Source organism: Salmo salar, chromosome 18 (assembly GCF_965601325.2).
Source record: "Salmo salar chromosome 18, fSalSal1, whole genome shotgun sequence".
In the NCBI taxonomy this organism is placed as follows: Eukaryota; Metazoa; Chordata; class Actinopteri; order Salmoniformes; family Salmonidae; genus Salmo; species Salmo salar.
The window spans coordinates 9992283-10004720 of record NC_138308.1 but is presented as its reverse complement, the minus strand read 5'-3'; the positions used below and the strand labels follow the sequence as shown (position 1 = coordinate 10004720).

The 12438-nt window shown below is 42.2% G+C and overlaps 1 protein-coding gene across 1 annotated transcript in view; it reads right to left on the bottom strand.

The window, feature by feature from the left end:
- Window positions 1–12438, bottom strand: part of LOC106576788 (DNA nucleotidylexotransferase) — a 175079-nt gene that overhangs the window by 121879 nt on the left and 40762 nt on the right. The window contains exons 4-5 of the mRNA XM_082964711.1: window positions 1390–1560; window positions 951–953 (exon numbers count right to left, since the gene is read on the bottom strand). Of these exons, the coding sequence (XP_082820837.1) occupies window positions 951–953; window positions 1390–1560 (174 nt within the window). The remainder of the gene's footprint in view (window positions 1–950; window positions 954–1389; window positions 1561–12438) is intronic.

The window sequence follows — 12438 nt, the reverse complement described above, 5'->3', positions numbered from 1 at the left end:
AAATAATAACAAATAAAAAATGCAATTTAAGGAGGAGCTCTTCTTAAGTGCTGCTGCTCATGGAATTTGTTTCTAGGAGTACTTAAAGTACCCCTCTGATACTCATTTCCATTCCTATTATAGAAATGATAGCTTTGGTATAGTAAAGCATCGGATTAATTCCAGTTTTATAGCTGTAATGAAAAGCTCAGTGTGTAATTTTACCCAGCTCCGACTGTTTGTTTTGAACAGGCTTTGTTCCCGAGCCTAATAGTGTTCTCATCTCCAGGGAGCACAACTCATTTGCTGGTCAAATTTTAAGTGTCTCCATATCACATTTATCAAAGATGTAAAAGCAGTAGGCACCAAGGCGCTGCTTAGGGTGTAGGATAAAAACTCCAAACAACATCACAGTTATGTAATAGTAGCATCATTGGACATCTCAGAGGACAAAACTATTGGAGACGCGTTTATTTTAAAAACTTTGAGGTTGTTCTGTTGTAATTTGCTGTCATCTGCTTCAACTCTGTTTCAACTGTGTGTGTGTGTGTGTGTGTGTGTGTGTGTGTGTGTGTGTGTGTGTGTGTGTGTGTGTGTGTGTGTGTGTGTGTGTGTGTGTGTGTGTGTGTGTGTGTGTGTGTGTGGCATGAAAAAAGACTACAAAGCAGTATTTTTACTATTTTAACAACGAACAGCAGCTAAAGCAGAGTAGACATTTCTGCCTTGAGTCCACTGCTCAACACAGGAGGTTGGTGGCACCTTAATTGGGGAGAACAGGCTCATGGTAATATCTGGAGCGGAATCAGTGGAATGGTATCAAATACATCAAACACATGGTTTCCAGGTGTTCGATGCTATTCCATTTGCTCCGTTCCAGCCATTATTATGAGCCGTTCTCCCCTCAGCAGCCTCCACTGCTGCTCAGTGATGCATCTCCCCACTGGTTTTCAACCCTCAAGCCAAGGCCAAACCTCCTCAAGCTCAGGGATACTGCTCTGACTTACTTTCTCATTGGGGTGCACACACACACACACACACACACACACACACACACACACCCCCAATTGTTCATCACTATCACGGCCTCAGTGCTCGCTAAGCTACAACTTAGTCTCAGTGGGTCTTTAGATTTTTCCCCTCTGATGTTCACTCAACAATACTCAACTCAGCGGTTGCTTACTGAGTGTCACTCCAATGTCCACGGACATGTGAAACGTTCGAGCTTCACTCTGTTTATTTTACACTGGTGTGTGTGTGTGTGTGTGTGTGTGTGTGTGTGTGTGTGTGTGTGTGTGTGTGGTGTGTGTGTGTGTGTGTGTGTGTGTGTGTGTGTGTGTGTGTGTGTGTGTGTGTGTGTGTGTGTGTGTGTGTGTGTGTGTGACTGAATTTATGCAGTGGAGCTGATGTTACCTCCATGACAGCCTTGGTGTGCTCACCCAGGCAGGGTAGGCCCTGGATGGCCCCCAGACAGTGCACTGCTGATGGCAGACTCTTCAGGACTGAGGCTGCTCGCCGGAATGCCAGACATGGACCCTTACTTTCATTGAACTCAGAATTCTCCGCCAGCTCCTCCAACACATCCTAAAGAGGAGGGGAAGGGGGGAGGGAGAGAAAGAGAGAGAAATAGAGAGAGAGGAGAGAAAGAGAGGCACAATGAAAGGAGAGGGAAATATAAATATGTAAATGAGAAACAAAGATGGAAAAGGAAACACAAAAGAATTGTAGTATGAGGTCAGAGAAATATAGGGAAAGGAGAGAAAATAAAAACAAATTGAGATATAGTGTGAGGAAAGAGAGAGAGAGAAAGAGAGAAACAGACAGAGAGAGAGAGAGAGCGAGAGAGATGTGTCAGGTGTGCAATCACACGTCAGATGCATTGACCTGTGGTGGCAGTTAGACAGGGATCGGAGCACACAATCCCCCTCTCCCTCTCTCCTTCCCCTCTACCTCTTCCCCCCATCCATCTCTCTCCCCGCCGCGGTAGACCCCGACACACAGGCCTCTTCCATATGACCGCACTGCGATATTTGGGTTGGTGTGCGCCGGAGAGGAACCTGTCATTTTCCACTTGTTCACAACAGGCTCCCGAGGGGCCTGCGGTGCTGCTGTGGACTTTCCTCTCTGAAGCAACATGGTGGTTCAATGAAAGGAAAGAACAACTGTCAGGAGTTTTCAATTTTGTTTTTTTCAATAGAAGGATATTGCCAGGAGGGAGAGAGTGAGGGTTTTATGCATGAGCAGTCTCAGAGGACACCATGTTCCGGGGAAGAGAAGCTTCCTTACTCACTGAGCAGTCCCAGAGGACACCATGTTCCAGAGAAGAGAAGCTTCCTTACTGCTCTGCATTGATATACAGTACAGTAAAGTACAGAGTAATGGTAAATTTAGGGATGTATATTAGGCATATTACGCAGATAGAATAAACATATGTAGCTGATAAAAAATATGTAGGCAATTAATGACTTGAAATACAGAATGCAATGCGTTTTGTAATAAAAATATAAAGAGCAGTGGCGGCTCATCCGTTAGGGGCAGTGCCCCACTTGTGTTTGGTCCAAAAAATAAGACACAATATCTAAGAAAAAATGATATATAACAAATCTACAAAATATATATCATATATACTGAACAAAAATATAAATGCAACATATAAAGTGCTGGTCCCATGCTTTATGAGTTCTCTCAGATTTTGTGCACAAATTTGTTTACATCCCTGTTAGTGAGCATTTCTCCTTTGCCAAGATAATCCATCCACCTGACAGGTGTGGCATATTAAGAAGCTGATAAAACAGCACGATCACTACACAGGTGCACCTTGTACTGGGGACAATAAAAGGCCACTCTACAATGTGCAGTTTCATCACACAACACAATGCCACAGATTGGAATGCTGACTGCAGGAATGTCCACCAAAGCTGTTGCCAGAGAATTTCATATTCTTTTCTCTACCACATAGTTTTAGAGAATTTGGCAGTACATCCAACTGGCCTCATAACCGCAGACCACATGTAACCACGCCAGCCCAGGACCTCCACATCCGGCTTCTTCACCTGCAGGATTGTCTGAGACCAGCCACCCGGACAGCTGATGAAACTGAGGAGTATTTCTGTCTGTAATAAAGCCCTTTTGTGAGGAAAAACAAATTCTGATTGGCTGGGCCTGACTCCCTAGTGGGTGAGCCTATGCCCTCCCAGGCCCACCTTTGGCTGCACCCCTGCCTAGTCATGTGAAATCCATAGATTAGGGTCTAAAGACTTCATTTCAATTGACTGATTTCCTTATATGAATAGTAACTCAGTGAAACGTACCGTATCTGATCTCATCCTCATCAGTGGCACCTTATGAATGGCTGAATCCCCCCCCCCCAGGGTATTTACAAGGTGCCACTGATGAGGACAAGATCAGATGGGGTAAAATGGGGACAGTTTTACTGTAGAAAATCCGACCTTTAAAACAGTGTTTCTCTTCAGTAGATCACGTTAGCAGTCATGGCCAAGTTGGCAGGTTTCTTCTCTCCTGGTTTAGTTGAGTAGTGAGCTAGATCAGTGCAGTCACCCACAGCGTGGCCGGGCCATGGGTGATCTGTCCAGACATGCTGCTTCGGGTCAGCAGGCAAGACCTGAGCCCAGCCTGGCAGGAGACTCCACTGACCCATTTACAACACGTAGCGAGAGGATGACCTCAAACACACCGACAAGCGTGCGCAGACACACACAGGAAGTTCACACGCATGCATGCACACTCACACAACATACCAACACATACACATACACACACACACACACACACACACACACACACACACACACACACCACACACACACACACACACACACACACCACACACACACACACACACACACACACACACACAGCTGGGCTCTGTTCACAGAGGGAGATAACGAGAGGTTTGAGGCCTTAATTGAGAGGGGTGAGAGGGCAGGCTCCTGCTGTGGTGAGATACTCTGTCTGCACTGTGGGTCTGCCTGGAGAAGCTTGCTAGCTGGCTACTGTAGCAGAGGGAGCCTTAGCCATAATTCAACTAGAACTACCATACAGTATGGGGCAACTTTCCACTGATTATGGGCGGAAATATCTCAGCTCCATTTGTCTAGTACAGGCATCTGCAACTTATGGCATAGGTGCCACGGCTGGCATGCAAGGGTATTTGCCTTGGCACGCCAAGCAATTTTATAAAAATGTTGCATTAGTCCCGACACTGCATTCAATATATTACAGTAATTTACCATTCTCAATCTCGGAGTGGACAAGTTGTTTGCAGAGCTCACAACCCATGTTACACTTGTGAGAAACAAGTTTTGGTTTATTTCCTTTTTGTCTTGGAGCACTCCATGTGAACATGTGTCTGGTTCTTTGTTCTGCCATTGTTGAGTACCGAGCGTGCCTGAGCACGCATAGAGGTACATGGGCTGCGCCCAATCTATAAAAGTGCCCAATTGGGAATGTCTGATAGTATTTCTGATTGTCTTAAATGACCAACACTAATGAGCTGCGGAGCTTCTCAAAGTAATTTTTTATTGATCTCACACAGAAAGTCAACGTCTGTTTTTTACACCCATTGAGAATGACAATAATTACTTTTTCATTTAATATTTTTTAAACCAAGTTTTTATTTATTTTGTAATTGTTTTGTTTGGGGTGGGGGAGGGGGCTATACAGGTACATTATTAATTTCAAGGTATACATTTATAAAACATGTACCAGCAGGCTGCCACTCAAAAGACAAATAACAGTAAGAAATGCAATATAAGTATAAGCAATAATACATTCAGCATAAATACATAAATACAAAGTGCTTTGCAAAAGTATTCATCCCCCTTGGTGTTTTTCCTATTTTGTTGCATTACAACCTGTAATATAAATTGATTTTTATTTGGATTTCATGTAATGGACATACACAAAATGGTCCAAATTGGTGAAGTGAAATGAAAAAAATTACTTATTTCCAAAAATTCTAAAAAAGAAAAAATATTCACCACCTTTGCTATGAAGCCCCTAAATAAGATCTGGTGCAACCAATTACCTTCAGAAGTCACATAATTAGTTAAATAAAGTCCACCTGTGTGCAATCCAAGTGTCACATGATCTGTTACATGATCTCAGTATATAGACACTTGTTCTAAAAGGCCCCAGAGTCTGCAACACCACTAAGCAAGGGGCACCACCAAGCAAGCGGCACCATGAAGACCAAGGAGATCTCCAAACAGGTCAGGGACACAGTTGTGGAGAAGTACAGATCAGGGTTGGGTTCTAAAAAAATATCTGAAACTTTGAACATCCCACAGAGCACCATTAAATCCATTATTAAAAAATGCAAAGAATATGGCACCACAACAAATCTGCCAAGAGAGGGCCGCCCACCAATACTCATGGACCAGGCAAGGAGGGCAATAATCAGAGAGGCAACAAAGAGACCAAAGATAACCTTGAAGGAGCTGCAAAGCTCCACAGCGGAGATTGGAGTATCTGTCCATTGGACCACTTTAACCCGTACACTCCACAGAGCTGGGCTTTAAGGAATTGTGGCCAGAAAAAAGCCATTGCTTAAAGAAAAAAATAAGCAAACACGTTTGGTGTTCACCAAAATGCATGTGGGAGACTCCCCAAACATATGGAAGAAGGTACTCTGGTCAGATGAGACTCAAATTGAGCTTTTTGGCTATCAAGGAAACCCAACACCTCTCATCACCCGAGAACACCATCCCCACAGTGAAGCATGGTGGTGGCAGCATCATGCTATGGGGATGTTTTTCATCAGCAGGGACTGGGAAACTGGTCAGAATTGAAGGAATGGTGGATGCCGCTAAATACAAGGAAATTCTTGAGGGAAAACTGTTTCAGTCTTCCAGAGATTTGAGACTGGGACGGAGGTTCACCTTCCAGTAGGGCAATAACTTTAAGCATACTGCTAAAGCAACACTCAAGTGGTTTAAGGGGAAACATTTAAATGTTTTGGAATGGCCTAGTCAAAGCCCAGACCTCAATCCAATTGAGAATCTGTGGTATGACTTGAAGATTGCTGTACACCAGAGGAACCTATCCAACTTGAAGGAGCTGGAGCAGTTTTGCCTTGAAGAATGGGAAAAAATCAGAGTGGTTAGATGTGCCAAGCTTATAGAGACATACCACAAGAGACTTGCAGCTGTAATTGCTGCAAAAGGTGGCTCTACAAAGTATAGAGTTTGTGGGGATGAAGAGTTATGCATGCTGAAGTTTTCCGGTTTTTTGTCTTATTTCTTATTTGTTTCAAAATAAAAAAATATTTTTTATCTTCAGTGGTAGGCATGTTGTGTAAATCAAATGATACAAGCCCCCAAAAATCTATTTTAATTCCAGGTTGTAATGCAACAAAATAGGAAAAATGCCGAAGGGGGTGAATACTTTCGCAAGCCACTGTACCTCCCATCATTCCCACAACCACACATTTCTCTATCCAGACAATAGATATTCCTTTGTACTGCAGTAGGCTAAATCAGGGTTACACAGAGTAAATCCTGGTAGTCTTAAACAAATCTACTTTAAACAAAGGTATACTCCTCACGCACATGGTTATTGGATAAAAAAAAGAAGGCACCTGTACCATGTCAGACATAGTTGAAATGTATTACATTTTGACTTTGCATCCCAATATTACAATTTCTATACATCACAGAAGACTGAAATATAACAACTGTTTGACATAGAAACACCAGATTTTCATCGTTTTTTAAAAAATCTTTCAAAGTTATGAAATTATGAAAAATGTGAATAACATTCCACCCATAAGGCCAAAGAGGGTGCTTTTGGTCATTGACTGCAGGAAAGGGCTACAGCAACTGGGATATTATTCCATCTACTGAGGTCGGATTGAATTGATTTGAGTGTTCCGTTAATGTTTCTGGCAATAGTTTTATCTAAGGATGGAAATATATCTTCTCACAAATATTTAAATTGTGAAATGATTGGGATTCCATAAATAGAGATGGAGTCCTCCATCGGGGTCTTGACAGCCAGTAGTGCTGATTTGTTTAGATTTATTTTATAACTTGAGATGAAGCTGAATTCATTTATGATCTTCAATGCGTTTGGGAGTGATTGAGATACATTGTCTCAATATAGTAAAATATTGTTTGCATATAAAGAGATTTTAGTGATGTTAGAGTTCCTTGAATTGATGACTTGCCTTGGTCAGGGGTTCCGTGGATAATAAAAATAGCAAGGTGAAATTGGATCCCCTTGTCTGCTGCTTCTAGTGATTCTGAAGGTAGCAGAGCAGATATTGTCAGCCCTTTCCTGCATTCAATGACCATAAGTGCCCTCTTTGGCCTCATGGGTGGAATGTTATTAATATATTTCATAATAATAAATACATGATTTATTTTTATGACGAAAATCCGGTGTTTCTATGTCAAACGGTTGTGTTAGATTTCAGTCTTCTGTGATGTATATAAAGTGTAATATTGGGATACTAACTCAAAATTGAATACATTTCAACTCTATATCTGACATGGAACAGGTATCTTCTTTATTTAAGCCCATAACCATGTGTGTGAGGTGTATACTTTGTTTCAAAGTAGATTTGTTTAAGACTTCCAGGAATCACTCTGTGTGACCCTGATTTAGCCCACTGCAGTAAAAAGTTAATGAAATTGGAGCCAATTCCCATACGTCCCAAGACAGACCAGAGATATGACCCTTCTAGTCTATCAAAAGCTTTTTCTGCATCGAGAGATAATACAGCACAAGGAGCTGTTGTTTCTGATGAAGAATTGAAGATATGTAATAGTCTACGGAGGTTATCTGAGGAGAAAGCTTTTTTTAACAAACCTGCTTTGGTCTGTGTGGACCAATTTTGGTCTCGAGATGGGACAACAACTTTTTGGAAAACAGTTTAATATTTGTGTTTATCAAAGATAGGGGGTGATAGTGAGAACACTGGGTGGCATCCTTATCATTTCTAAATAAAAGCTAAATTAGTCTCGCTCTCAAAGGGATCTTTGTGAATGGCTGTGTTAATAATTTCGAGCAATAGTGGACCTAATTGATTCCAAAACTTTAAATAGACCTCAGGAAAAATATCATCCCATCCAGGTTATTTCCATTTATTCATGATATCCAATGCCCTTTTGAGTTCATTAAGACAGATTTGGACTTCCTCTGTTGAGAAAGGACTTTGCCTGGCTTGGTGTGGATTTACAATCAGAGGTGTACAGTTCTTTATAGAAGCAGGAGAATCTTTGATTGATTCATTTGGGTTCTGACAGTAATTCCCCTGTTTCAGATTCAATAATAGCTATATCAGCTAATTGATTATTGCGTACCTTGTTGGCCAGTAAATGACAAGGACGATTACCATGGAAGTAATGGTTGAGTCTACCTCAATGGATGGCAAATTCTGCTCTCTGTCTTATCAATAAATTAAGTTCTGTCTTGACTTTGGAAGAATAATAACTACCTGGCCTGAAAAGAGTGTTTGTAGAGAACACTCTTTTAAATGTTGTTAACTGCATAGTTAGTTATCCTCTTTAGTTGTGATTTATTCAACCCACATGCAAATGCAGTTGCATAATGTTTTTATAAAACCTTTGGTGGCATCCCTTAGAATCCACTGAATTTGTATAGATCATTATGAATTAGTGAGTTGAATTTCAAATTGATCATAGTGTAAGATTTTGTAGTAATGAAATGTTGAAACGGCATCTTGTGGCTCTTTTAGTACATTCTAAGATTTGAAGTTTGCAGTAGTAGGTGTGATTGTCAGGTATCACATTTTTATTTTCTCCAGCTATAGTGGTGCCAGAGGAGAGGGCTGCTGTTTTATGGGCTCCAAACCAACAATACTATTTTGTTTGTTTTTTGCAATGTTTGTAACTAACTTTGTACATAATGTTGCTGCTACCTTCTCTTATGACCGAAAAGAGATTCTGGACATCAGAACAGTGATTACTCACCTCGAACTGGACGAAGATATTTTCTTTAATGAGTCCGACGTGAAGGACATACTGCTTTGTCGGGACAAGGCCCAAATCCCTGTCATCAGCGTGAAGAAAATATGGAGAAAAAGGTGGATGAGGGCGGGGTGCCTTGTAAGAATTTGCAGACGAATAGGTAAACCAAAACTACCCTCAGTATTATTGGCCAATGTGCAATCATTGGAAAACAAACTGGACGATCTACGATTAAGACTACCCTACCAACGAGACATTAAAAACTGTAATATCTTATGCTTCACAGAGACTTGGATGAACGACGACACAGATAATATAGAGCTGGCTGGCTCATTTCCTCATTTCTACCAGCATGTCACATGTGCAACCAGAGGAAAAAAACTAGACCACCTTTACTCCACACACAGCGATGCATACAAAGCTCTCCCAAATCTGACCATAATTCTATCCTCCTGATTCCTGCTTACAAGCAAAAACTAAAGCAGGTGGTACCAGTGACTCTCTCAATACGGAAGTGGTCAGATGATGCGGATGCTACGCTACAGGACAGTTTTGCTAGCACAGACTGGAATATGTTCCGGGATTCATCCAATGACATTGAGACGTATACCACCGCAGTCACCGGTTTCATCAATAAGTGCATCGACGACGTCATCCCCATAGTGACTGCACGTACATTTCCCAACCAGAAGCCATGGATTACAGGTAACATCTTCACCGAGCTAAAGACCAGAGCTTCCGCAGTCAAGGAGCGGGACACTAATCCAGACGCATGTAAGAAAACCCTGCTATGGCCTCAGACAATCCATCAAACAGGCAAAGCGTCAGTACAGAACTAAGATTGAACCAGATGCTCCGGACAACTTTGTGATCATGATCTTCATAGCTGATGTGAGCAAGACCTTTAAAAAGGTCAACATTCACAAAGCCGCAGGGCAAGACAGATTACCAGGGCAAGTACTCAAGGCATGTGCGGACCAACTGGTAGGTGTCTTCAGTGACATTTCAACATCTCCCAGGCCGAGTCTGTAATACCAACATGTTTCAAACAGACCACCATAGTCCGTGTGCCCAAGAAAGTGAAGGTAACCTGCCTAAATGATTACCACCCCGTAGCACTCACGTCGGTAGCCATGAAGTGCTTTGAAAGGCTGGCCATGGCTCACATCAACACTATCATGCCAAAAACCCTAGGCTCACTCCAATTTGCATACCGTCCCAACAGATCCACAGATGATGCAATCTCTATTACACTCCACACTGTCCTTTCACACCTGGACAAAGGGAACACCTATGCGAGAATGCTGTTCAACACCATAACTCCCACAAAGATCATCACTAAGCTAAGGACCCTGGGACTAAACACGTCCCTCTGCAACTGGATCCTGAACATCCTGACAGGCCGCCCCCAAGTGGTAAGGGTAGGCAACAACACATCTGCCACGCTGATCCTCAACACTGTGGCCCCTCAGTGGTGCATGCTTAGTCCCCTCCTGTACTCCCTGTTCACCCATGACTGCGTAGCCAAGCACAACTCCAAGACCATCATTAAGTTTGCTGACGACACAACAGTGGTAGGCTTGATCACCGACAATGATGAGACAGCCTAAAGGGAGGAGGTCAGAGACCTGGCAGTGTGATGCCAGGACAACAACCTATCTCTCAATGTGTTGTATTTGGCGCATGTGACATATAACATTTGATTTGATTTGATTAAAGAAAATAGATGTGTAGATAATAGTATGAAATCCATTTGTGAGAATGTCTTATGCCTGTTTGAGTAGAAAGTGTACTCTTTTGCTTTAGGATTATTTACTTGCAAGGCATCAATGAGGTTGTAATCAAAGATCATATTCTGGAGAGCCTTGGTTGTATGTGGATTGTAGTTGTTCTTATTAGATTTGTCTCGCATGTCCAAAATGGCATTCATGTCTGTCCCAATAACCAGATGGAATTCCAAGGGCGCTGTGGGACTAATTTCCAGCGTGTGTGTTGTTTATATCTCGCAGTCTAGCTCCCCCTCATGTGTGAGATATCGATCACCCCCAGCTTGTGGTTTCAGCCAATCAGACTCTCCCCATGCACTCCACACTCTGTCCATGCACTGTTCACGCATTATCTAATTGGCCAGATGCTCATCGCTAGCCCTGCACAGGTCAGACAGGCACATTGCATGCTCCCGCAAGGGTATAAATATTGCACTGAGCCTGACAGTGTTATCATGGGTGGAGTTACATGCATGGGATGTGTGAACACAAAGTAACGGTCCCGTGTCACTCAGTTGGTAGAGCATGGTGTTTGCAATGCCAGGGTTGTGGGTTCGATTCCCACGGGGGACCAGTACGGAGAAAAAGAAAATGTATGATATGTATGAAATGTATGCGTTCACTACTGTAAGTCGCTCTAGATAAGAGCGTCTGCAAAATGTAAGTTGTAGTTGCTGTTTAACTTGGCTTTGTATGCATCTATAAGTAGTCATACTATAACAATTACTATGTTGTGTATGTTTGCTGTCTCCTTTACTTGTAGCTCTGCTTTAGGTAACTTACCGTCATGTAAATACAGTGCTTTCTTACACTGTCGTTGTTTATTCCTTGTTAGCAAACAATGCTAGTCATTAGCCTACTCTACTATGTGATATATGCTTAGATACAGTCCTTAGATACGGTCCTTGTTATCGAGTATTGCTCTGTAATAGCCTAGTGTTTATTGCTGCAGTGTATTATCATATAAAGTCCTTCATATTTTGCTATTATAGTACTATGCCATTACATGACATGGGTATAGCTCATTCATGTCCATTCACTACTCTGCTCTACCAACAACAAAGAGATTTTACCAACAACGAACATACAGCCTACAAGGAGGAGATGAGGGCCCTGGCGGAGTGGTGCCAAGAAAATAACCTCTCCCTCAACGTCAACAAAACGAAGGAGTTGATCGTGGACTTCAAGAGACAGCAGAGAGAACACGCCCCCATCCACATCACCGTCGAGGAGGCCGCAGTGGAGAAGGTGAAAAGTTTCAAGTTTTTTGGCGTACACATCACTGACGATCTGAAATGCTCCACCCACACAAAGTGTGGTGAAGAAGGCACAACAGTGCTTCTTCAACCTCAGGAGGCTGAAGAAATGTGTCTTATCCCTGCACCTTAGAGGCTGCTGTCCTATCTACATAGACATGGAACACAGGTCACTTGAATAATGTTTACATACTGTTTTACGTATAGCATATGTATACTGTATACTGTATTCTAGTCAATATTCTGTACATATGCTATGCTATCCATGTATTCTTCAGATATACTATGTAGTGTATTCTATCCACATACTGTCCATAATGTCTATACATCACACCACATATTTATACTCCGGACTCCGACATTGCTCGTCCTAATATTTCTATTTTTCTTTTACTTTTAGATTTGTATGTATTGTTGTGTATTGTTAGATATTACTGCACTGTTGGAGCTAAGAACACAAGCATTTTGCTACACCCACAATAACATCTG